Source organism: Hylaeus volcanicus, chromosome 5 (assembly GCF_026283585.1).
Source record: "Hylaeus volcanicus isolate JK05 chromosome 5, UHH_iyHylVolc1.0_haploid, whole genome shotgun sequence".
NCBI lineage: Eukaryota > Metazoa > Arthropoda > Insecta > Hymenoptera > Colletidae > Hylaeus > Hylaeus volcanicus.
Genome location: NC_071980.1, coordinates 18,519,127 through 18,545,238, shown reverse-complemented (window position 1 = coordinate 18,545,238; position 26,112 = coordinate 18,519,127). Strand labels below are relative to the sequence as shown.

General features: G+C 42.9%; 1 protein-coding gene across 2 annotated transcripts in view; it reads right to left on the bottom strand.

Moving 5' to 3' along the window:
• Positions 1-22,679, bottom strand: part of LOC128876898 (pituitary homeobox x) — a 37,423-nt gene extending 14,744 nt beyond the window's left edge. Inside the window, exons 1-3 of one of the 2 annotated variants that reach the window (XM_054123711.1) lie at positions 20,390-22,679; positions 6,613-6,810; positions 2,593-2,849 (exon numbers count right to left, since the gene is read on the bottom strand). In XM_054123711.1, the coding sequence (XP_053979686.1) occupies positions 2,593-2,849; positions 6,613-6,810; positions 20,390-20,678 (744 nt within the window). In that variant the 5' untranslated portion in view covers positions 20,679-22,679. The remainder of the gene's footprint in view (positions 1-2,592; positions 2,850-6,612; positions 6,811-20,389) is intronic. The other variant, XM_054123712.1, reaches the window with a different exon arrangement.
• Between the last annotated feature and the right edge of the window lie 3,433 nt (positions 22,680-26,112).

Below are 26,112 nucleotides of genomic sequence, written 5' to 3'. Positions count from 1 at the left end.
AGCATTCTCAAAGACTGTAATATAAGAATTTCATGTAAATAAATTAAACTTATCGCAACTATTGTATGCTGTATAATCCATTTATGATTTGAAGGAATAATGGATGTGGTGCACATATGTGAATGCAAGATTATTTTATTAATCTGACACCCCCTGAAGTTTTTCATTATTACGCTAAAGCAAAAGAAGATCGATAATGTAATAGAGAAAAACGAGGTGAATGGAGGCAAAAGTGAGCTATCGCGTAACAAATAACCAATACATCGAGTGGAGAATCATTATTGCAAATGCAACAATGCGATTATCAGGAATAGGATTCAGACAAGTGAACAGTCTTCCAAGTTCTGCGCGGAAACTCCTCCCGCTCGGAGGCCTTAAAATAGCATAAAAAATTCGTGAACGCGTCCATGGTTCCGCGATAGTTGGGATCTCCAGCATTTTGGTACATGGCGTATAGCACCGTGGCGGGAACACTGTGCCATGCTCTGTGTGGTTCTATAAATCCAGGAGGGCTTACCGGCGCAAAGCTTCCCTTGTGAGCTGCGCAACCCCACGTGACCTCATGCCTGCCCACTTCCATTCTCGTTTCTCTTCCACCCCGATCCCAACGTTTCGTCCGAGCTCTCGTGATATGACCGTTCCTAAAGGTCTTGCTGAAATGCACGAAACCGCAAGGCTTGTCAAGTCGAGAAGCATGTCCTGCCGCTTGATCCAGCTCAAGCTACGGACTAAAGCCTTGAATTCGCCTTGTTTGCTCGCTTATCCGAACAAACGCCACGAATTTATTCGCCGTTTGCAACAATAGTGTAATATTCGCTCTCGAAGGGGAGCCCGATAAAAAATTCCCAATGCGACTAGGAACGAAAAATCTTGCGCGAGCAAATTTATTTTTGCTGATTCTATAGAACCCAGATCTCGCTGAAACTAAATTCATCCGAGTGTATTTTCCTATAATCTTAATTACTTTTCTTTAATGTATATAAAACTATATTAAAACCAAGAATTGGAAATTTTTCCAACGAATAATGTTAGGCTATCTCAACGATCGTTTTCGTGTAGTTGATAATGAAGTTTACTGGGATATCAGATAGCAATGATAATAATAATGATAACTGGTGAAGTTGAAGACATTTTGTTTACATCGTTTGCAAGAAGGACAAGTGAAATTGTTCAAATAAAGTGCTGGTAGTTAATGATAGTAAAGTATTTTTAATAACAATTATCTGGAAATTATTGGTAGCGATAAGTGAAGGAATGCCATTTTCAGGAGATGAGCAATGTTCGCAGACACGGGTCGTCGAGGTATCGAGCATGAATTGTTGCCTTTGTAATCGATACTTCAAGGCATCAATGCGCCCATTGTAGGTTTCTGTTGCTACTTCGATCAACTCGAATCGAAAGCTACTCAGATTCGAGCTCGAACAGGGCAGCACGTTACAGAACGTACAGCGTGTACATGATAAATGCAATCAATTTTTACGCTAAACCAACCATCGACACTTTGGTTATTTATAGTTTGACAAAAGTATCTTATTTTTAACTTTCATCGAACTATATATTACTTTCAATTAATTCAACGTATAATTCTGTTCAATTAATTTCAATAAAGTACAGGCTTTCCTGAAAGGAGCTTCGAGATATCATTTTTTAATAATATAACACACCTGTCAGCGTAGTCTCAAACTATTATTTTTATGTAGTAATTTAAAATTTTCGTCCACCGTTTGGTAATTTCTTTAGGAGTTCGTATTCATTGGTTATCATTTGTTACTAATGTTTCCTAATCTCCAATAAATGTAGGCTTCTGAGGAGGTGATGAATGTTTAACGAGTTATACAGCTTTGGAAATACATGTGCGATATTCAGCGAGTGCTTCGCGACGGGAAACGATGAGTCGCGATCAGAGCAGATAGAAGCGTTTCCGTTGGGACGAAATTGTTTGTCCGAAATCAGAAGTGTGATCGATGGAGGCTCGATCGACCGATAACCCGTCAAGAACGCGATAGCGGTGTCTTTTTTCGACGAAAAAATATGTAACGACTGATGTCGAGAATCGATTCATTTTGCACCTTTCGATTGCGAGCAATTAGTCACGAGTTGGTAAATTAACCCCACGTGATTCTGAAGTTATTTTTCTTATCACTCTCATGGTACCCTACGTGAAAGACCATGAATACCATTTGGTCAAAACGTTAATTAATATTTACTAAATGTAATGCTTGGACTGACATTGCGTTTAGATTATTAATTACAAATCTAGACTGCGGATCCTTATGCAAAATAAAATCTGTGTAAACGTACCTAGAAAAATTGAACTTACTCCGTAATTATTTTAATATGAACTTTACTTTTAATATTTGTTTATACTATCGCATACTGTGTGCATTTTCCAGTTTCTTACGCATTGAAATTTCCCATAAATGCATAAGAATCCGCAGTCTAATAATTAAGGAACGATAATGCTTGGAATGATATAAAATTGAGTAATTATGATCCCATACCAGAGAGCAATTCATTGTTGTTTTAAAATTGGTTAGTTTGGGTGCCAAAGAGAAGGCGAAGATATGCAATCGTTGAAATATTCTCACTCACCCTGACTCGAGGTTCTGGAAGATTCGTCCACAGCCCTATCTCTTCCCTGGTCGACATGTCCGGATACCGATTTCTCGTGAACAAAGCCTCCAGCTCCTGAAGCTGTTGCGACGTGAAATGTGTCCTCTGCCGCCTCTGGCGTTTGTTCTTCTTCCCGTCCTTATCGTCCGCGTCGTTTACCCCGACCACACCAGCGGGCGAAACCACCCCTCCGCCGGCTCCCAATTCGTGTTTCACTTCTGTCGGTGTCCGAACACCTGAAACGTGTTAAGATATCACGTTCTTCACGAAAAGAAACACCGACACTTATCCTACGAAAACACACTCCGGCGCAGATAATAATTCAAACGACGGGCCACACGCACCTCCATCTAGATAACAATTATTTCACGCTTCGTCGTTGCTTTGGAAAATTATTTATCAGAAAATCGATTCGAAAGAACAATAACAATGGTTCGTCTCTTGCAAGCGTATTTGCTTTAGAAAGCAATACTTCAACTCCTGTTTTCAAATGTAAATAATTCTTGCAATTAATCTTCAATTTTAATAATCGTTGCGTAATTGTAACGGTCTGAGCAATCTCGTGATCGAAACGTCGTGAATGAAGAATTAAATTAATTTTATGTTCGATAAAATGAAATGGTACGCTTCTCTATCAATTTTATAGTATTTAGTACATTCATGAGTATATCGAAGAAGAAAAGCTCTCTTTAAAATTACAGAAACTATGCATTATATTTCAAGAGACACCAGTGCAGTTCGCGTCGATTTTATCCGCGCAGTGCAAACATAAATTGCTCAGCGATTATTTGCGCTGTTACGGTTACGTCGGATAGTGTCTGATAAAATTTCATACGGGAACTCTGAGGTCGCAACTGACTTCATTAAGGCATGCCAGAGTTAATTTCGCACGAAACCTCGGCGTAATATCCGAAACTACTGCATTGGCTCACCTTGGAGCTTTAGAATCTCGGTAAATATTATTTATATCCATTCTTGGTCGCGATAAAAATTAGCTTAGAACGATAAAGAAAATATTTTATCGCTAATAAAATTGACCGCATTCCTCTTCCTATCGGTCCCTTTCATCGTGATTTGAATCTTTGCTCGTCGCTGAATGACGAAATGAATTGCAGAGATTTCGTTTATAATTATCGAGCGATTTAAGTAGCCTTTGATGTATTTTTCTTTGAGTACATTGCATTGTTGGTATGTTATGATTTGTTTACATTTCGACTTTGCTTTGAAACAATTTTCAGAACCTGTGTATTATATAAATGTATGTTCAACCTATCGTATAATTTATTAAATTATCACGTAAAATTAATTTAATAGGACTACAAAGATGCAATGTATATAGATTATAAGAGAATATAAAGGTATAAAGGTACTCTGTGATATATATAAATTAAAAACTCTCGCTTATTTTCAATTACAGTTTAACCCTCGAAAGGTGCCATTTAGTCCACTCGTCTATTAATTTATTAAACACAATTGTAACATTTATAGATTCTGAAGAGGATTCTAAACAAAAAAGTGTCCAAGTAAATATGTTGGTGAAGACTGAAAAATTGCCACATTTTAATTCCTATAGTTTAATTCTCGCTTAAGCCACCCAATTTGGTATCGTCTCTAATATGCAGGATCGTTTGATCGGTGTAATCGCTGCTACATCCAGCCCGTAGCCTGCCATTTGAGAGTAACATAAATGCGTTTGACATCAGTGTGACAGTGACAGGTGAGAACGCGTCCACCCCTGACTCCGTGGGCAGCAAACCGCTAGCTTTCCTTACTCGCATTGACAGCCGCATGATCGATCGCCTCCTTTTTCAAAGAATACCGCTATCACTGCGTCTGATGATGCCGCTAACTATCTTCCAGGTCGAAACGACCCTGTCTATTTACAGAGGTACCTAATCGACATAAGGTCGCGCTGATAGCAGCAGCGTTCGCCCCGAAGATCGTTCGATTCCTCTCTATCGCTATACTTCAATTTACTCAGTAATAGCCCGATCTACAGCCTTGGAATATCACGCTTGGGATTCTACAATATTAATAAAACCAGATAGTCAACCCTCACCCCTCTCTGTTAAAGGCAAGCCGTGGGATGTTACGGAGTAGCGATCATTAATTATTTCAGGCCACTGATTATCTCAGTCTGAACCTCCTCGGTAATTAACGCGGTAATACTCTTTCTAATTCTTTGTTTTGGATGATCGTTCACTAAACTTTCGTGTTACTAGACTGTGGAAGACTCTACCGTTTTTACTCGTGTGATGTGTAATATACTAACAGATAGGAAATTTCCTAATCAGCGTTGGATTTAATAGGCAAACATTTATTAACCTTTGATCTTTGTAAAGGTTTTCTGAAAAACAAATATTAAAAATTCTGAAGATATTAAATATATAGTCGTGTTTAATATACGTCTACAGTATTAGACACCTTAAAAGTAAGACTGTTTCTACTTTCACTCCCTCATCACTAACAACCCTCTGTGTTATTCTCCACTAAAGATTTGATTTACAACAAAGGAAACAATGAATTCAATTCCAATGAAACAACTTACTTCACATCACGTTTGTTGTCAGGTATTTTTGAAAGGCGATAGAATGTCTAAGCCAGCTAGTGAATAAATCCCAGAATTATAGAACGAACAGAGAAGCGATTCTATCATTCATCCCGAAGAGGAGTCCAAGGAAGTTGACCAAACGAGGAGTTTTGAATTCAGGCACACTTGGAAGCTTTAGTGGCAACAAGAGGAACGTGCTGGACTCGCGTAAGGAGCACGAGAGGCCTCGCCCTCGTCTCGGGATTACAACGAGTGAAGTGAGATCCGTCCCCGGGGTTTTGTTGTTAACCAGGACCGTAAGACTCTGAGAGATATTTCAATTTGCGGGGATTTGGGGCGGATGCGAGAGCGTCGGCTAAGTGCCGAACAAACGTGCAAACAAACGACGGCAGCATTTTCCTCGCCTTTCTCGTGGTGCACCCGACGACACTCTCTATTATCATTTGATTTCATAGTCCGTGAGAACGGGAGACGATCATGCCTGGCTGGAATTTCCTACACGATTGGTGCACGAATATCTCTTCAGGAAAAATTATATTAGGCTTTACATTATAGACTCGTACCTGCGATTCCTTCGTCATTTTCTCCAAGTCGATTGCAAAGGATTTTCCAAGAGGGGCGTTAGCGTTTTGATTTTTCAAAACGAGATCTTAGAGTCATTTTTGAGAAACCATAGACGTCAGACGTTATTATTGTTAATCTTGATCATTTTTTTTTTACTATAGGACGATAATTATCACGTTCACTCCCAGACCAATACTCTTGAACATTTCTATTGGGATTGAATTTTGTTTACAGACTGTTGAAAACTACACAATCAAACATTTATCGTGCTGTTTATTTTTATGACTTCATAGAAATTCGAGAATTTTATTCAAATTTCTTTTCTTTGACACTTGGAAACCACTGTCACCCATATATGGGTGACGTGGCGATCAACGTGTTATACAGTCAGTCCCATAAATATTCGTACCCTGCATGTCTATTGAAGAAATTTATTTAAATTAAATGGTACGTTTGATGTTTCCAAGTGGATGTAAATATGTTGGTGAATATATAAATATATACACGTACAAGCTTATTTATATACATATTTATAATGAAAAATTCGTTTGGTAATATCAAAACTATTACTTAATTTAGTCAAACTTCTTCAATAGGCATAGAGGATACGAATATTTATGAAATTGAGTGTATATCCTACATAATCACTAATAAAATTACTTAGAAGTACGATACCCATTGCAAAGGGTTAATATTGTAAATGAAAAGGATACAAGAATAGACTATCAAAATTTATAATTTCATCAAATTTCTTCATCGTTTCGTGCATCTATACTAAGGTTGAGTTTGAACTTTGAGTTTCCCCCTTATCACTGATAATTTAATTTTGAGGCGCAGGAAGATTGGGGTCCGAGACAAGATGTTTAGAAATCGTGGAGGCATACCTTTTCGGATGTCTGGCCTGTGCGTGGTGTTCGTGCGGGACCTGGGCTGCGCCGTGGAGAATCCACCAGAGGGTGTCGTGGGTGTCGCACCTGGTGTACTGGGGTTGCTTCCACCGGGGGTGTGTGCTCCGTGACCCGTCGAATCTAGCCTCGCCAAGCCCCCGTTCGTCTCGTCTCTGAAGTCGCCCTGCGCCCATACTGCAAAACGCATCACACCCTCTTGCAACGTCGTCTAAGCTCTCCGTAATCTCCACTATTTACTAACTTATTTCGTTATTAAGCCGGGATTTCGCGACGGCCACTTTCGCCGCGTCGAAACGACGATGTAAACAGTCTTCCTACACGAAACTGGAGCCTAATAGCGCGGATGTCTGAGACTCGTTAATTCGGCCGCTTAATTCTCGATCGTTAAACGTGACGCTTCGTATGAAGCTTCATGGCAACATTCACTTATGGCATCTGCGGCCAGAATTAAAATTAACAGCGAGCTACGGTATTTTCGCGTCTACTTTGTTCCCTCGTTACTGGATTACGTGTAATTTGGAACGATTAAAGCAGAGTTACATTTATTACGTGATAAGTTAACAGTGTTTTTTCTTGTGAAAATGATATGAGAATATTTTGTTGAATTTCTTTTTGTTTGAATCTTCTACGTTCATATGACGTTTATATTTTCGTTGTTGGAGAAATGGTTGTAACAATTATCGAGGATACTTTTAGCACAAAAAATGTGTCGACTCTTCTATCAACAGTCCCTATGAAGCGATTCGTGTGAAATATTGAAAAATTATTATGTTTCTTGGTGGCTGGCGTTTGTCACGATGATTTGTTGAAAACATTCACTCGAGGGACGACGATTTTGTCAACTATCGTGTCGTGTTCGAATAATAGTGGATACGAAGTCCCAGAGATCTTAACCGACGAGGACTGTGGGTAGGCAGAGAAAGTTTACGCGTCCTGGGAGTTTCGTCTATTTTCTCTTTTAATCGGGAGTTCCCCGATTCACTCGTGGGGTGAAGCTGTCTGGATTTATTCCAACGATTTTAAATATCACGTGGTTACATGCGTACATTTCGCAAAATCATCTCTTAAACCGCGGTCCTCGCGAATGTAAATGATTGGTGAGACGAAGGGGATGTTTTCGTCTAAATTATACAAATGAAGTTACCAAATGATTAGAATTACGAGAAATGTATACACACGTTGGTTAAAGTTTGCAATCGTTTATTTGATTAATTTCATTCGTTTAATACACTTGATTCACTTGATGTATTTAATTATTTTTGTTTTATGCATTCCGTTGAAGTATCTCATTCTATCTCACTTTATGCTTTATGCATTCTATCTCAAAAATGCCCAAATATAAATTCTTTTCCCTCGCCATGTTCTCTTCCGGAGAATAAGAATTTTCCTATTTCTACATACGCGTTCAATCGATTTGCTCTTGTTAATTCCCGAAGAACACCTCGAAAATGATCGTCCAGACAAGAATACCTCCGGTTGAGGAGAAGTAACGTACATGTTGGGTCGTAACACACTTGGCAGTATCCTGGAAGAGTGACACGCGCGTCTCCGTCGTACGTAGTCGACACCGTGGCACTAAATCAGCCCCGAGTTACGCGCCGACTAATTGTGAACCACGTCCCTCCTCTTTGCCGCCCCCGTAGAAACCAAATATAACTAAACGGAGCGAAACTAAACGGCCAGGCCGATTAACGTCTCTGTTGGTTGTCTACCACCGACAGCACACGCACGCGTACCCTATTCTCGAACACACATTCGAGTCCAAGAATGCTTCCTATCTCTCCTTTTCTCTTGTGTTTTTTCTTCTTCCTTTTTTTTGCTACGGTAAAATACTGATCGTGGATAAATAATGGTTCTGTAGGAGAAAGGAAGAGAGAACGAACAGTGTGAAACACGGCTTCGTTGTTAGTCGATGACGAAAATTAGTTTACGGCGAAATAATTCTGTTTTTTCGGGGGTGGAGCAGTGACGTATATCGCGTTGTTTGCCGTTTAACACGTGTCGTTGAGATATAAGAGTGTGCGATCAAGGGTAAATTGATGTCGACGTAGTATGTACATTTTATTAGTGCATGAATTGCTTTGGTCTCTTTTGCCCACCTCTGTTCACAAGTAACGCCATCGAAAGTATACTTGAAATCGACCAATAAACTCCATTTCCTATTCAATTATGACTGAAAAATACCAAAAAGCTGTCTCTTGAAAATGATGTTGTCAACACAAAGATTAAGTAGTATTCCTCGAATGGAGTAGCTCTGCAACGCGCTATCTTTCGAATCATTTCAATCGCCATTGGTCATGGTGATTCATAGTTGATAATCTGAAGGAAGTCGAACGCCAGTTTCCCGATAGCACCTGCATTTTTCGCGATTGTTGTTGCACAATCGCGAAGCATCGCTTCCAATCGCGACAAATTCTCGTTGCACCGACGTTAGACGATATTCGTTTGCGTTGAGCCAACGAATCTGATATCGCTCATCGTTTTCGAATACTTTCGAGTCCAGAGAGTAAGTAGGGGTTGGCAAAAGTATTCGTCTAGTAAATTCATAAAAATGAAGTCTCGTTTCTATTTGAACGACCCTGGTAATTCCAGGCGGGGATATTTCCCCGATAATGCTGGCCTTAAATAAACCAGACGGAATAGTTTCTTAATCTACGAAGGTGCAAACAGATCGGTTACCTATTTGGGCGGCTGACCGGAGAACACGTGTAAAGAGCTAGGAATGGCCATACGAGGATAAGCTGGCACCCTGAGGAGGGTGGCCAAGCGGTTTGTTTGTCAGGGCAGTCCCCGAGGAAAAGCGAGTGATGTCGCGTTATCGGCGATGCCTCCTCGACAAACATCCGAGCACGGAACCATGGACTCCGTGCAATTTATCACGATCCACATAACATTACAACGTGATCGACGTAACTCTCGAGAAAGCGTATCTCGAGATATTAGCGTCTGACAATGAGATACAGTAGCTACTGCAGACGTATCAAACACGTGGCCCCTATTATATCCTCGGGATAGTAATATTTGAATACTCTGGTTTGCGTAGAATACTAATATTCTAATCATTCAGTTTCTTCGAAGCACTATTTTACTAATCCTGCTCCATCCAAAGTGAAGGAAATATAAAATTTCAAAAGTAAATATAAATAGTATTGCGTGACACTGTCACTCGAATAATTTTGGTAAACCACGATGAAACTAACGAAAGTGAAACGAATCGAGTCCACCGTTCTCCTCTCATCCTATTTTTAAAAATGGGACATTAGTTCTTATTGCAATTGGAGAGACTTTTTGAAAGTCTTCTAACGCACGACTGAAAATATATCTCGAGTTCCAAGAAACTCGGAAAATATTGGAATTTCATGTTTACTTTTCCAGTTGGATTCGGTTGAGTTCAACTTCGAGTTCCTAAAATAATAAACTACATCATGATAAACGCCACGGGGGAACCTACACCATTGCTTCCTTAGCGTCGTTTTTTCTATTTCTATTTTTTTTTTATAGGGCGTACACGCCGATCGATCGTAAATATCCCTGTAATCCGGACAATATCGGATCACCCAGCGCAGAATTAAAATTATAACGTTTCGACGGCACTAAAAACGTATCCTTCCTTACTGATTTGATTAAAACCGGTGTATACCGTTGAAACTTCCTCGTTCCGACGCTTGTGTATTATTTCAAGATTAGACTTAATCTTATAATCTACATCCTGATCCGACACACGCTATTTAAGCGACCTACTCAACCAGCGAAATTTATAGACCGCCATTTCTCACGTTTCAATATCTTGCTGCTCGACGCCGAGCCAACGTCGATTCTTCCAACGTAAGGCTCTCTGCTCGGCGAAAATTCATTGTTTCGGAGAAAAATCTCCGCCGGATAAAAATAGAAAAATACCCGATGACCAAGAAGATGAAAAGAAAACGACAGGATCAGGATCGAGATGCATTCAGGAATATCCTTTCGGAGCTGTGCGCGACACTCGAAGACAAAGGGCTGCTGTTATGAAGCTTTCCTATTTTGTACGATACAACCTCGAATGTAGTTCCCACGGGATCCCCTGCAGAGTTCTCGGAGGCTTAAGATGTCGTATCGTTTGACGGTTGTGGCGTTCGCTACCACGGATTCGTGGCAGAGTTACACGATACGAGAAAACGGAAGATCCTCGAAGGGGCGGAATACGGCCAAGAACAACCCCACCCTTTTCTGTCAAACATTTGACACCAGCGGTGGTCAGTGGCTCGAGGATATTCGTGTCCTCCGTTTACCAGGAAAATCGTCTATCGATCCCCTATTCTCGAGAACAATGTTACTTGGCGACCTTTCAAAAATATACTCTCTCGTTACTGTTGAAAATTATATGGCAGTGCAACTCGGCGGACTCCTAGAAGAGTATAAGGGTTACTATACGAATATTATTATTTACAGTAAATTGGATGAAATTCTATTAGTTTGCGATATATCTTCAGTTTTCTAAAGCTTCGACATTCTCTGCAAAATGTATTTTTAAATAAGAGTGGATATATCTTTTTCGAAATCCATTTTGCTCGATGATATCAACAGGAAAGTACATTTACCCACCCAATCTAAACATTTATTTATAATGTTCGTATTCGTACGAAGCATTCCAGTACTCCCAGGCCAACTTTGCACCAGAAAACAGCACTAGCATCCAAGATTATAAATATTTGCCAGTCTCGGTGTATTCCAACATCCCAGGACCGAGTCTATCTCATCCAGATCTAAATCGATCCCCAAACGAGTACCGATATCCTTCGCAAACGGAAAGGCAGAACTCTCGCGCAGGTATTCGTAAGTTTTCCCAAAGCCTCGACATTTTTCTTGGCTTCGTTTCCGGGAAGGGGACGTTGAAAGCGGAGGCTGCGTGGAGTTCGTGACACCGCTGCGCTCTCATTTGCGGAGAGGTGTCCCGTTGCAGGGGTTCTCGCATGGAAAACGACACGTCTCGACAGAAACTGAGATGTAAGACACTTTACCTATATCTAAGCAATTTGTTGACGACATACGATCGAACAGAAAAACTTTTAATCGTCATTTAATTCTATACTTCAAATCCCGATTTCTATTCAACGACGAATAAACAGTTGTTTATCTTAGATTTGTTATTTTTTTTTTGTTTTGTCGCTCCGAAGAAAATACATCCCACGAATGCAAAAGGAAAAGTACGTATCTTTTTAAAAAGAATACAGTTTGGACTGTAGCAGGAGAATGTGGGGTGGTTGGGGAAGAAATAAAGAAAGTAGAGAGGCAAGGGATGGTAACTAGAGGACAGGACAGGTTGTAACTCACGAATTTATTACTTCACCCCGCGAGCTTCAAGTTACTTTATGCCAAAGACAAACCGGCCGGGTCCAAACCCGCGAAGGGGAGACGACGAAACGAATATCTCAGCTGCTTCGTCGCGTTTTTACGCCCGCTGAATATATTAGTGGACCGCTAATCCGCACGGATTTTACGGGGCGGCTGTGCATGCGACGTCGACGTCGACGAAGAAGACGACGCCGAGGACACCGTTTACGACTCGAATAAACCCCATCGATTCCTGTCGCGATCGAAAGAATTCGTCTGACTTCTTGTTTGCGCGAGAAAATTACCGAAGAAAATTATTTTAACCCTTTCAGCTGTTTTTCCTCGCTTCTTCAGTCTTTTGCACTGAGAACTATCGACAGGGTAAAGAATTCTTCCTGTACGTATTATAGGAACTCGATTATTCGGTTAATAAATCGAATATTTCCGAGAAGTACTTCTTTTTTAATGCTTCTTCTTTCACGTTGACGCACATTCCTTATCGATGGCGCGCGAATAAATATGAGCTGCAGAAGAATATTTTATGGTTCGCCGTCCAACGTCGATAATCGTCGGCCAATGAGAGGGTAACGCGCGAGCATGAATAAAATGACATGTGCTGTAAAAATTGTGGGTGTTTAGTGGACCGTGTCGCGGTGTAACTCAACGAAGAAGAGGGTTACAAGGGTCGCTGGAATATCGCGCAGCTGTGGGGTCCCTTTGGAAGTCGCACGAAATTAGTCATTCGCGGAAAATTCTTGCACTCGACTCCTTGAACGTCCACGAACAAATATGATAAATGATTTTATGAACGTTCTAACCCTTCCATTTTAAATCATCATTAGAATTAAGAGTTCTAATGGGGTGAGAAAAGAAAAGAAAAAGAATTGTACGCAAGGAGTACCAAAATCTATAATTCGACAATTTTCCATTCAACGAATTAAAGAATCCTATTCATATTGCAATAATGCTCGGTAGTGTAGAGAGGAAAGATAGAATGATCGCTGTGAGCTTTTCTTTCGTCCTCGTTTAACACCCCTGGTAAAACGATTAGATGAATGTGTTGGGAAAGAAAATATTACCGTAATAATAAATCTACCGACGGCAAATGTCTGTCCTCGCCAAATATCTCTTGATCGATGCCGCGGATATTTGTACAGGCTTTATTACCGCGCGAGTAAAATTTCCGGGTAATAAAAGCAGGGCCGAAATAACGCCCCATCGATAATTTTGTATCGGAGATTACGCCGCAGTGGCGCGGATTATAATCCCCCCGGGTTTTATAACTCTGATAGATTGAATTCATTAGCATTCCAGTTTGTTGGGGAATTGAAAGAAGGAGAGGAACGTTTACGCCACCTCTTAGACCATTAACAATTAACAATTCTACAGATACCTATCCTGGAGCTAGTCAAAAGCATGTAAACCCCGTTGTGCATGGCTCAGGGACTTAGCTTTCGTCATTAGCCAAAAGCATACGCTGCATGAACTTTTAACCCTCTCGACCCTGGCCAAGACTTACAGTCTGTTCCATAAATATCCACGGTTCATTTACACCAAATTCCTGCAAACGGATACGGTAATTTGTAGCGGGCCACCCTCCACGAGACGCCAAAGTGTTTCTCCAAGGCGCTGACCGCATGCATTCCCTGCATCCGTGGAGGACAAGCCACGGGAAACCCAAAATGCGTCACGTAGTGCGTGGCAGCTTCATCGAAGCGATTTTCGAGTGACGGACGAGCACAGCCGCCCAGCCGATAATTGCCGAAGCAAGCCAACCCCCGAGGAGGAAAAACGTCGCGGGCACGTCAGGGGTTGAAGTACGACCGCTCGACGAGGGCACCTGCGGGCTCAGCCTGCTCACAATCACCGGGAGAAAGTCGCAGTCTGCTGGTCGGTCTCCGCTCCTAATCTCCGTAATCCTTGGCTTCCTTAGGAAGTCGTTTATTAGTCAACCATGCTGGGCGCGAAGCGTCATTGGGACAACGACCGAGCCGAGCGCAGCCGAGTGCCTTCAAGTCTGGCTAGGTTTATAAATATTCGGAAACGCTCGATCGATGATATTTTTGGTCGGGCCACTGTCAAAAGGGAATTTTCTTCTCACGGGAACATACGCGCACACTGACAATAATGGATGGGCGACATTCTCGTCTGGATAACAGATTTCTTATTGCGAATCAAAGATAAAGGAGCTTCGTTTCGGTAGACGTTATGATCTGAAGCTGACGATCAAGTCAGGTGCAGATCATCTCGTGCAGATACCTTGTTCGACTGCTTGTTATTCGAACGACAATTATAATATGAATTGTAATAACGACTTATGTTACGTGTACAAAGATAGTTTTATTCGATCGCGAAGAAATGCCATTTAATCCCTTTCGCGTGAAAGGAAAGCTGCACGTCAATAAAATTGTTTTAGGAATCGATATGCAGCCTCTCTTGAAATGTTTTGTGTACTTCTCTGAAGAAGTTGGCGGCATTGGACAAGTGTCGAAGCAAATAGGGCGTTTGTTTGACCGGTATGACAGGCCATGGGCCGGGCAATTCCACGGATAGGGTTCGGTAGCGCTTGTCAAGCAATTTGTTTAGTTTCAACTTGACAGAAGGGCGAGCACATGGGACCGATAAGTAATCTGAGACACAGTGTGTCTTTCCAGTTTAACACGCGTGTCACAACCGTTTTCAGGAAAGTCCGCGGATAGAATGTCTTTCAGACGGCCTGGCGCTACCTAGGAAATCCCCTGTGCTCACCGTGCTAATTAATTAGGGTATAACTAGGTTTCCCCCATGACTCTCGAATCGGACAAATGTCCACGACGATGTCGGGCCCTTTTTACGAGTACCTTCGAAATACAACGAATAAAGGGTTTTCCAAAAGGAAATTTAGATTTTTAGGTAATCATTCGTGGCTGCTATTCGTCTACTAAACAATTACATGTTTATCGAATAATTATTTCGCATCGTGTAACGATACATACAAAATTAATGAATGGTAAAAGAAAAGTATAATTCAAAGTAGAGAAAAAAATAATCAATGGTAAAATAAAAAGAAAAATGTATCGTTCAAAATAAAGATTTTTAAATATCCTTCTGTAACTACCTCTAGATATTTGAAAGAGTATGAACGAAGCGTGACGTGAATGAACGAATTTTAGTTATCTTCGCGGGACCTGTTATATTTTCAAACAGTTCTCGAATTACGTTTCCAAGGGTGGCAAGTTTTGCGACGGTCGCATGGTTTCCTTTCGTTCTCGGAGCCTCGGTTCTCACACATCGGCACGCACAGAAATTTCCTCGGCGGAACGACCCTCGACACCGACCCAGCCCACTCCAATCGAAACCCACTGAGTACACAAACCTCGTTCCTGAGGTAGACAGGGTCCTACCTTGCCGCGGCAGCTGAGATAATGGGAAGGAAATCAGTTCATTTCTATGTTGATCCTACGGGCTTGGTTCCTGTCGCGCTTAGAAGACCGCCACGATTGCCTCGGCGATCGAGAAAATCGAGCCGGAAAATCGACTTGATGGCCCGGCTCATCGAGCGACTTAACTAGCTTTGGCTAGTCTATAATGTATATTACGTACTATGCGTGAAAAAAGGTATGCGACTACGAAATTGCCAATTTATCCGGACACATTTTTAATCGAAGACAAAGTTCGAATCTTTTGTTCTATTGGATATCTTAAGTATGTGATGGGTATTGACAAAGTTTTTTGTAGAATCTCTAGGATCCTTCTACAATAGGGATTCTAAAGGGGTTGGAGTCGGAAGAGAACAGAATCGAATAGTTCCAAACCAGTTTCTTAATATCCCACCACCACAATTTTTAAAACAACTCAATCCTCGAACAGTAAATTGTTTTAACGATTAATCTCCAGAATACTGATACAAGAAGAATATTCAAGGGATTGGAGTCAGAAGAATAGTTACAAAGCATACGAGAGTTTCTTACACGTTCGATTAGAGAAAGAATTCAAAAAATGTTCGTTTCAACTCAGAAGGGTTGCTTCATTTCAGACATAACACGCCATCACCATTTTTAAAACAATTCAATACTCGAGCGAACACTAAATTGTTACAACGATTAATCGCGCCCCCTCGACTTTTCGCATGGGTCGCAATATCCTATTAGCCCCCAAGGTGTTACCGCCGCGTGGATCGGTGACTGGCCGTTTATCCATCGTCTAAATCCGGCTCCGATTTCGTCGTGGACAGCTCAGGAAAAAGGGAACCCCCGGCGAGAATCTGTTATCCCTTTCGTCCAACGCCAATATCCCAATATTTTGTCAACAGGGTGGCATACGGGCTGCGCCGGCTTTTCGACCGTGCCCCCCGTCCTCTCCCCGTAGTCATTAACTACCCCTTTATTATAGCAGTCTCCGCAGATCGAGTTCTGGCAGATGCGCCAAAGTCAACCCTTGTTGCCTTCGTCTAATGGTGTTGACAAATTGCTCGGCTAGCCGCTAGCCCTCCCCAGGGATGGTGAAACTCTTCTGGGCCGCAGACTCATTGGCATTTAGACGCGCGATCTTCTGGGTCATTGGAATAAGACGTATCGGAGCCCTTTCGGTTTCGATCTTCTGCCATATGAATTGACACGTCAGGAATAATTGGAGTGGATAATTCCATGGATTTATTTAATAGAGGATTTTAACGAAATTTCACCTGACTGTTCTTTGATTAAATATGAATCGAATGAGCCTATTGCGATTTAAATTGACTACCCCAATTTTATGAAAAACGATATCAAAATTTTGTAATTTTAACACAGACCTCTGGGTGCTATAATCCTTCGGGTTAGACTGTTACACTTTTTACACTCCCTATATTTTTATGACTAGTTAATGGATTTAAGTTTTGAACAGAAGTGGGGGAGCAATTGTGAATACCTACTGATAATTTCAGTAAGAAAGTCTATGCTACTCTTAATAGCGATTCGTTGTATTTAAGTAAATACTAGCTGTAAGGTGCATGTTACATAATGCTTCTTGGTTCGAAATTCGATTGTCTTTCGAATAGCGGAAACAAGAGTTGAGTATTCCATTTAAAAGATCGAGAATGATATACCTGATATACCCCTTAATACAATGCAATTTTGTATAAGTCAATTGACTGAACAGCTACCAACTTTCCCTCGATCCAAATTTCCAAAACAACCACTCCTCCAACCCTAATTAACTAGTAGAACCAAAATGGAACCCTGTTTAGGGTTGCGTCCATCTGTTCATGCCTGCCACCACCATATTCCCCGTCAAATAAACGAAAAATTCGCAACGTCTCTCTAAATCAAACCGAATCAGGATCGTTCTTCGCGAGCGTCTTGCCGTCGTTAAACAGAATGCTGGGATCAGAGGGAGTGGGATGCAAATCCCAATTCACTTAACCGATCAACGCGGCCGGCGCACCGAATTCGTCTCGAATTAATCGAACGAGCCTCGTGGGAAGGGTCGGAGGGGTGTGCACGATCGGGTGAACACCGAACAGAGAAAAGACCCGCGATTTCGTAAAGAGCGGAACCGAAGTACCTGCGGCGTGGAAGTGGTAGCTACTGGCTGCGGGACTGAAACTGAAACGGGGATAGGTGGGATGCCATTGGAATAAGATCGGGTTTAGCCGCAGTGTCGGGTTCGAGCCCCGGATAAGTCTGCCTTATCCCGATAAGCCGGTGAGTTAATGAATCACAAAACAGGTGGTGGCGCCACTGAGAGATCGTCTTCGTCCTCGACTTCCCTGTACGTGCAGCTATATTCTTCCACCCACGATGAAGTAACGCTCTCTGCCTCTTTCTTTTTTAACCCTTTTGTGGTCTTTGGAACGCGTATAACGAGTACATGTATCCACGAGTCATTGAACCGTTGGTAATTGCAAAATAAAAACGAATTGTTGTTACGAAGCGAGATTGATGGTACAATGCAGGGAAAAATGTAAATCAAATTGTGTGGGAAGAAGTGTACTGAAATGGTAGCGAATTATATTATTTTTGAATATTTCTAGACTATAGGAACATGTTTCTTTAGAGATCGGTAACGCGCAGCATGTTCACTGGTAGCTAGGTGTTATAAATTTTTTTGGAACAAGCGGTAACATTTCTTTTAACCGTGTGACACCGACGACTGATACGGAATTAGGCTTCAATGTTTGTTCACGCACTCGTTGTCTCGTTTTTTTATCTCAGGGACCGACGCATCGCCCCGTTAACGGTGTATTCGACTCTTAAATGAGAAATCGGACCGCGAGCTCATCGCTTTGGGACCATCTAATATTGAGACGAGAGACGATAAGCGTCGACGTAATTGTAGTGAACTTTGTGACTCGTCTAGTCGTTATTTATTACAATAAACAGACCTAACGCCATAAATATGGAAAAGATATAATAAACAAGGAATTAGAGACGTTTCTATCCTAGCTTTGAGTCCTAATACAAAGGAAGAATAATATTGCAAAGTACCACACTATTGTAAAACGACTTGGAGAACATCTACATAAATGCGGTTGGGAAAGGTAATATTTAAATTTAGGAAAAAATGTGACTGCTCCAACATCATCATTGAAAGAAGAGATTCACTCCATTCAGCGAATCGTTTCAATCCACTTTCGATGATAGCTAGCGATACTGTGCCTGCATTAACGTGAAACGAGTCCGAAATTTTATTCGTCACGTCATATCAGAGCTGGAATAACACGGTGGGCGCGGTGCTTATCAAAGCTATTCGTACTAATGTTTTATCTGTACACGGCTGGCACTTGACAAGTACCGACGCACAAAGTTGCCTCATCACACGAAAGTGTTCACTGATATTATTCCAACAAATATGTCATGCACGGTATGCATCGGACACTCTTCATATCAAATGAACCTGTGTAACAGCAAAGAGGAAAAATTGTTTGTAATTATTCTTGTCTGGAAAGGTGGTACGAATAACTGACGATTGATATAAAAAGGACAAGTAGTCCAAGATACGTATAAGTGGAGACATCGAAATAAATTGATGAAAATCTTGTCCTGAAATGTTTACAAACCTTCGTACGTTGCAACAATCAGAGACGCTTGGAACAAAGCAATTTCAGACTGGCGAATATGTGCAAATTTGCTGCGTCAGGCGATACGAGATTTTCTGAAATGATGCGCGATAACACCAACGACGCAGTGCATGATTTGAGAACAGGAAGGCGACAAGTATTTGTCGCCGGCATGTATGAAATCGATGGTATCGCGAACAACGAAATCACACGAACTGACAAGCTCGTACAAGCGATTATCGCGATACGCGACGAAGGAGAAAGCAGCGATCCTCCTATCTGCTCTCGATCGAGACACAAAAGAAAGCAATTAGAATTGCGTCACCTTTCGTATCTTCAAATTTATGGTCGACGATGATTATCGCGCGAATTCTAGCCTGTAAATAACCTGACCTCCCTCTGACAACTTTAGACTGCAACGAGGTGTACTGTCTGCAATTTACTAAATTGCGCTCGAGCTACGTAAAATTAAAAATTTAGAAGTTCCTATAGCGATGTTAAAACTCGCACAATTGTACAGGAGGAAGTAACAAAGTTCATGTAACACCTTGAACTTCCCCGTCGGACGTAAAATCAAGCGCTAGGTTGAACGCGTTGACCCTCTATTGCATCTTTGCTTTATCATCAAAAACGAAGTATGAATTATATATATTACATATATTACCGTAAAAGTGGATGATACAGCGAATGTAAACAATTGCCAATGAATGTGTATATAGTAAGTAGACCAGGACTGCAAGCAGAAGGTAATGGTTTCGACAGTTAATGTTCATGATATGCAACATTCACAAATTACTCTAGCAAAGGTATACACTCGCTACTAAATTCTTAGGTTCGCTGTGGCACACGTTTTCGCGGTAACATATACGATACTTGAGAGATAATGTTCCAAAAGGACGATTCTTCCTGGTAAATCAAGCAATTCGTTAACAATCGTGTAGGAATAACGTTGTTCCACGAGAAATGGGTGACAGGACTTTTCATTACAGAAATAAACAAATAAATTTCGAAGGTGAGGTAGTAGTAAAAATAAACCTGTATATTATTCGTGAATTTGTCGAGATTAAAAGATTAAACAACAGGACAAGTGTTAACTTACGTAGTCTTTAATAGTCTCAAGACAAAATTCTAACTATAGAAAAGTTTCATGAGTATCAATTTGATAGGCAACGTATTAATTTACACACGAAACAAAACGATGCAAAAATAGATAAAGTACCTCTACTTATATCCAAGATCAAACGAATTCATTTCAGCACGCTTCTACCCGATTATCGGCAAATAACTCCAAGATTACCAAGAGAAGAATCATCCCTTCGAGAGATCGTATACGTTAGATTCTCGATCGGCCACGAAATGCAATAGAGGGTTTAAGTGTTGTTAGATGGGTCGATGCGACCCTCGGTGTTGTGACCGACTCACCACGTTTAAGTTTCTCCAAGGGTTCGTGGTGAAGCTGATGACTGGAGTTGTGCAGCATGGAGGCGTCGTGGTGCGAGTTCCCGTGAATATCGTGATGGTGCATCGTTCCTTGAAGGTGGTCACCGTGGAGGCCAGACATGGAGGCCGTGCCAGCCGTGTGCTGATGATGCTGGACCGATAGACCGGTTGTCGATCCCGTAACGAGATCCTGAAGCAACAAATCCGCGTTGCCACCACCGCCTCCGCCCCCGGCGAGTTCGAGGCTCCCCCCGCCCCCGCCGCCCCGCTCCATACTATAGAAGGTTAACGTCGTGTTGACTGTTCTGTACAACGCGACGCAGGATCAACCACGGGCCCACGAGAGGCCTAATTACACGCGATATCCCGTCCAACGAGACGTCCTTTCGGGTCTCGTTTCAGGGACGCATCCGCTCGTCGCGCACCTAATCACAACAAGTCCCTTCTGATCGAACGGCGATACCACTAGCGACGGCCGTCGGGAGAAGTTGGATTGCCACCGTCTACGATTAAGCATTCGCTCCCTCGAGCGAATTCGACGAACGACGTCGATCTTCTCGTTTCGCCAACGATATCGGCGATTCCCTTCCAAGTAAACCTGTTCGCTTTGGTCCAGTGGTCTTCGTCATATGTCCAATCGGCCAGGAAAGCGCCTAACCGCAGCGAAGATCTCGTCAGAGTCCGAGCACGATGATCCAACGCGTACCGTCGCTAAGCGACGTCCCGCGACACCTGTGCACCCGTTCGAGGCGGACAAGTCGGTGGATCGCGAAGATTGTTTCCATGGATCGGTTTCGAGCGTGGTAACGACCTCACCGCGAAACTCGGCGTCGTAGGAACCCGCGTAGACACGCGCTTCGTCACTCGGGTACAAGCGACTGATAAACAATCGGGTAACCGCGGATCGACGACGACCGACGACCAGTTACGTAAGGATTAAGAGACGCTAGGCGAATAGTGGGAGATTTAGAAGCACCCACGATGGAAAGTAGGTTAAACGGCACTGTGGTCGCAATAGGCAGCACTACGGTTCTTGCTCACACGTACGCTTCTCACTGGGATTCCTCGAGTATTCTCCGAAAGGAACTCGATTCGAGTCGAAAATCCTCGAGTCTGATATCGGTCCGTCGATCCACCTCTTGAGAACCACGAGACACTTTGATTCTTCGTTGTTTCTCGTCCCCCGAAACGTTTCTCGTCGACAAATCCCTTTGCACTGCACTTGGTTTGTATCGTAGCCGATCACAACTCACGCGTACATCCTCGAAGATCACCACCGTGTATACCGCGACACCGGGAATGGCCGACAGCCCCGTGCGGGAGGACTGGTCACTCGTACGATCGCGCGATCTATCGACACCAGGGATGATTTCCCGTCGCACGCAGTTCACCTTGCGGCGAAGGGTGTACCGGCGTCGAGAGTCACCACGAGGGCCGGGGCGGCATCGCGATCAACCGACGTCGATGAGGTGGACGTGGCGCGGGCGTCCGCGCTCCGCTCTTCTTACCTTGACGGCACGCGTCAAGGAACGACGTACGGCCGCGGGATGCGAGAGAAAGAGGGACAGACAGAGGAAACGTAAGAAAAGCGTCGGTGGGTGCCGCAGGTCGCGGTAGTATAGTCGGTTTTCGTAGTAGATGGAACGTGTAGTGGCCGCGCGTCGGTAGTAGGTGGGTCCGCCAGGCTTAGCCGGTTGAGCCTTTCGGACTGCCTGCCGGCTTAAGTCTCTAAGTCGGTAAGCCGAGCGGATCTAGTGGTCTTGGCTGGTGCACTGGCTGGCTGCCTGCTAGCCTGCCTGCCTGCCTTCCTTGCTTGCCGGGCGGCCTGCCTGACTGTCTGACTGCGCCTCTCCCTGGCTCGCTCGCTCTTACTCCCCTCCATCCCGCTCCTTCTTTCTTCAGCTCTCCCCCGCCGCTCGTGTTATCTCCCTCGACGTCTCCTGCCACGATTCCCGTTTCATCCCTCCGTTCCCTGATGCCTGTGTCCTCTTCGCACCCACGCTTGCTCCCCACTTTTCCCGGTCTTCCTCGTCGTTTCCGTCTCTTTTTCTCTTCAAATGGTTCTCTGTCCGGATTCTCCCCTGTCACACGATCTCTCACGCCTGCATCTCCTGCTTCATCCCCACAGCACCCCTCGATTCAACCCCTATCGTACCCACTACCAGCTATCCTCCGTCTTCCTCGCGCGCTGACACGATCTCTCGCTGCTCCGAATGCTCACCGACTCGCGTATGTTCGGTATCTCGACGCACCTCTCTCTTCGTCTACCCCTACTCGATCCATTCACCCCTCCAGCGTCGATCGTTGCCCCTCCTACGTTTACACGAATGCGACTCTGCTACCCCCACCACCGGTGCCGGTCTCGTTGCGATCGCACGCACCCTGTGGGTTTCCCTTTTTCGATCTCTCTTCTGGTTTCTCTTCTGGTCTCTCTTCCGTGCTTCGCCCACCTTCTGATTATTGTTTGCTTCTTCTTGTCGCACGTTTGTTGTCTTGGTTCCTCCGTGCGTGAGCTTAATCTCCAACGACGCGCGTCCCGCCACCGCCGTTTCGTTTTTCTCGTCTTTTCTTGGAAATGCAAATAGATACGATCTCTTCTTTCGCGCCATCAAATCGACCGCGATACCGAGAGTTCTTTGTCCGTCGATGCATAAATCGTAAAATAATTCGTCGCCACGCGAATCGAAGACCACGTTGATCTTTTGAACGTTTTCGATCGTGAAGACGTGATATGCTCCGAAATGATAGTATTTCTTTCGACACATTGATTCAAATAGTCTGATCCTATTACTTCAATGTCAAACTATTTGTAATGTTTCTTTTTTTTTCAGAAAAACATTTAAACACAAGAGTAGGGAAAATGTAATATATATTCATTGTCCTTAAATAAGGAATAAAATTCAGAAAATAAAATAATGAAATCAGTGTAATTTATTTAAATGAATAAGCTAGTTGATCAGAGCCTATTTGCTTAACCAAAATGGCTATACTTCGATGTAATAACGTAACATTGTTTGATCATCCATATTTTGAATGTCACTTCCGTAACGGTTAAAATTCATGTAGTAGATCATTGTTTAACGATGGTATCGACGAACCGTCACGTGCTGTACCGTTCGCCGTTTCCGCCATCTTTCTTTATCGCGCGGTAAAATTTCTATACGGGCTAGAAAATCTTCGGTAAGATACCGCGATTCGACTCGAGTGCATGCGGTTATCGCTTGTCTTATCTATTGGAGCAAATATCTATCTTCATAGAGCAAGATCGACTCTGTACTGGGCGTTTCAACCGATGCAGAGGTGTGTCGCGCATTTAAAGCATGTTTAGGTAAAATGGTGCTCCGATATGAATACAAAATCGCAATTTCGTGCACCCGGCGATACAGCTGCTCGCAAATCTGCTAATTATGTTCGAAAAACTGTTTCACTATACTCTTACATAAAACTAAGATGCAGGAATGATTGAATTCTTCTTTCGGGTCAAATCGATTGACCCGAATTACCGATTGACCAAAGAGTTGATCCTATTTTGAAACGGTTCAAATTTCACTTGAATTTTGTAAATGATGAAATTAAAATAGAGACAATTTGTATTTCCAGATACTGAGAATTGACTGAATTGGCAGGCTTGAAAACATAATTATTAATAAATATACGACGATTAGAAACGCGAGTTCCTTTTACTTTTGTACGAAAACTTCATAGTGAAATGTTTAAAGCTAAAATAGGAACTCCAACTATAGTCGATAATTGTCTGATTTCGAATAGTTCGGATCAATGGTTCATTCATCAGCCTTGAACGACGATAACGACTTTTATATATCCCCTTTGACGTTACCAGGTATAACAATCGTGATTGTTGCAATTACCAGTAGGTTAATCTGATCACAAAAATTTCCACGCATCGAGTACACCATCTAATTCGGCCATTTCCAAGTGATGTTTTATCTATTCCTCTTATCGTGTTACGACGACACCGTTCCGAGTGACCGTACAGTCCAACATTCTTGTGAAATAAACGTGAGCACGAACCAGGCAATACCGGAACTCTGTCACACCGAATCTGGGACACATTTTGGCAGAAAAATTGCGTACGTGGCTAATGGCACGTTGCACTCGAGAACGTTTTTCCATTATTTGTGGCTATTTAACCACGTCGAATCCTCTGCACATTGCAAAACACGTTCACGTTCAAATTATTTTTCATTGCAATATAATTTATTTCTTAGAATATCAAGTTTCGTGGACCTACCATTGATCTCTGTTTCCGCGTTTTTCTAGAAATTGTAATCCACAATGTGGAATGTGTGTTATATTGAGGTAAATTGTTCCACTACACATTCACTGAAGACCAGTATTACATTCGATATGATATATTGCTTGAAATACTCGGTTGGCATATGCAATACATTTTACTCGTAAAATTGAGTACGAGAACCTCGAGTCTCAAAATAACTATTTAGATTAGAAACGTCTATGCGACAATGTTTACTAATGTTTCCTTGCAAGACCGATTCGCTTGGTGTATTTTGAAAGTATTGATGAGCCCTTGAAAAATGTTATTACTTTGACGAAATATGAATGTTTATTATACACTTTTAAGGAGTGTATTAAAGCCTTATAGCAAGGGACTCGACTTATATAGTAGTCGTATGTTGCTTTCCGACGGGTTAGAATCAATTTCTTTGCCAAATATCGATATTCACTGAGGAAACCATGTACAAATAATATTAAACGGTACAACCAGCAAGCGTAAGATATACCGAGCATATATAGACTCACGCACTTTTAAATCTTCAGATAAATGATCAAGATGGTACACCCTCATACATAAAAATCCAAATGACATATTTCCACCTCATTCAGGCTCCCAAATCAAAAACTCAAACAACCTTTCGGTAGCGTCATCTAACACCAACAGTGTCAAAGAAGCAAGACCTCGAGTCTACATCCATAAGGAACCCCTCCAAAAAATTTCCCGCAATCTATACTTCATGGGAAGACTGAGCACCCCGACGAAAGTCTCCAAATGCCCACGGTCTACAGTTTCCTCGACGCAAACGCCTACAAAACCGCAATTAGCCTTCGGCGGAGTCGGCATCAGGTCGGGACTCATCGACGGAAAGCAAAAGCGTCGATCGTAAAGGGAAGATCACGACGAGCGTGCCGCGTAGGGCAACGGAGGGAAGATGAACGCGGCGAATGACAAACCGGATCATTTCGTGCTCGAAAAAGAGGGAAAGCCCTCAGGCGACTGGCTAGCTCGAGAGGGACGAGGCTCGTCCAACGGAGGAAGAGGAAGGTCGGCGACGTAACGGACCCGGTGGAGGAAGACGCCACGCAGAAAACGAAGAAGAGCACCTGGGTGTGCGGGGGAGGTTGGTAGCCGGCAGTACATACGTCAAGCTGGGAACAGACCGCCATCCCCGGGATCCCCCGAACGCCTCGGGAAAAGTAGAGGAGACAAATGACAAGGTGGCCACGCCTACCGCGTCGCGGCGTGGGCGTCGTGTGACGGTGTGTGCGTGTGACTTCGTACACCCGGAGTGGGAGTGAACCGACGCCGCTGGTGGGATAGAGGACCGCGATATCCGAGGGACGCGGAGATAGACGTCCACGGGTGTTTCCTGATTTTTGAAGCGGCCGAGTTATGGACGACCCGGCCAGTCCACGGTGGAGAGTGTTGTATCTTACGATTGGCAGGGCCT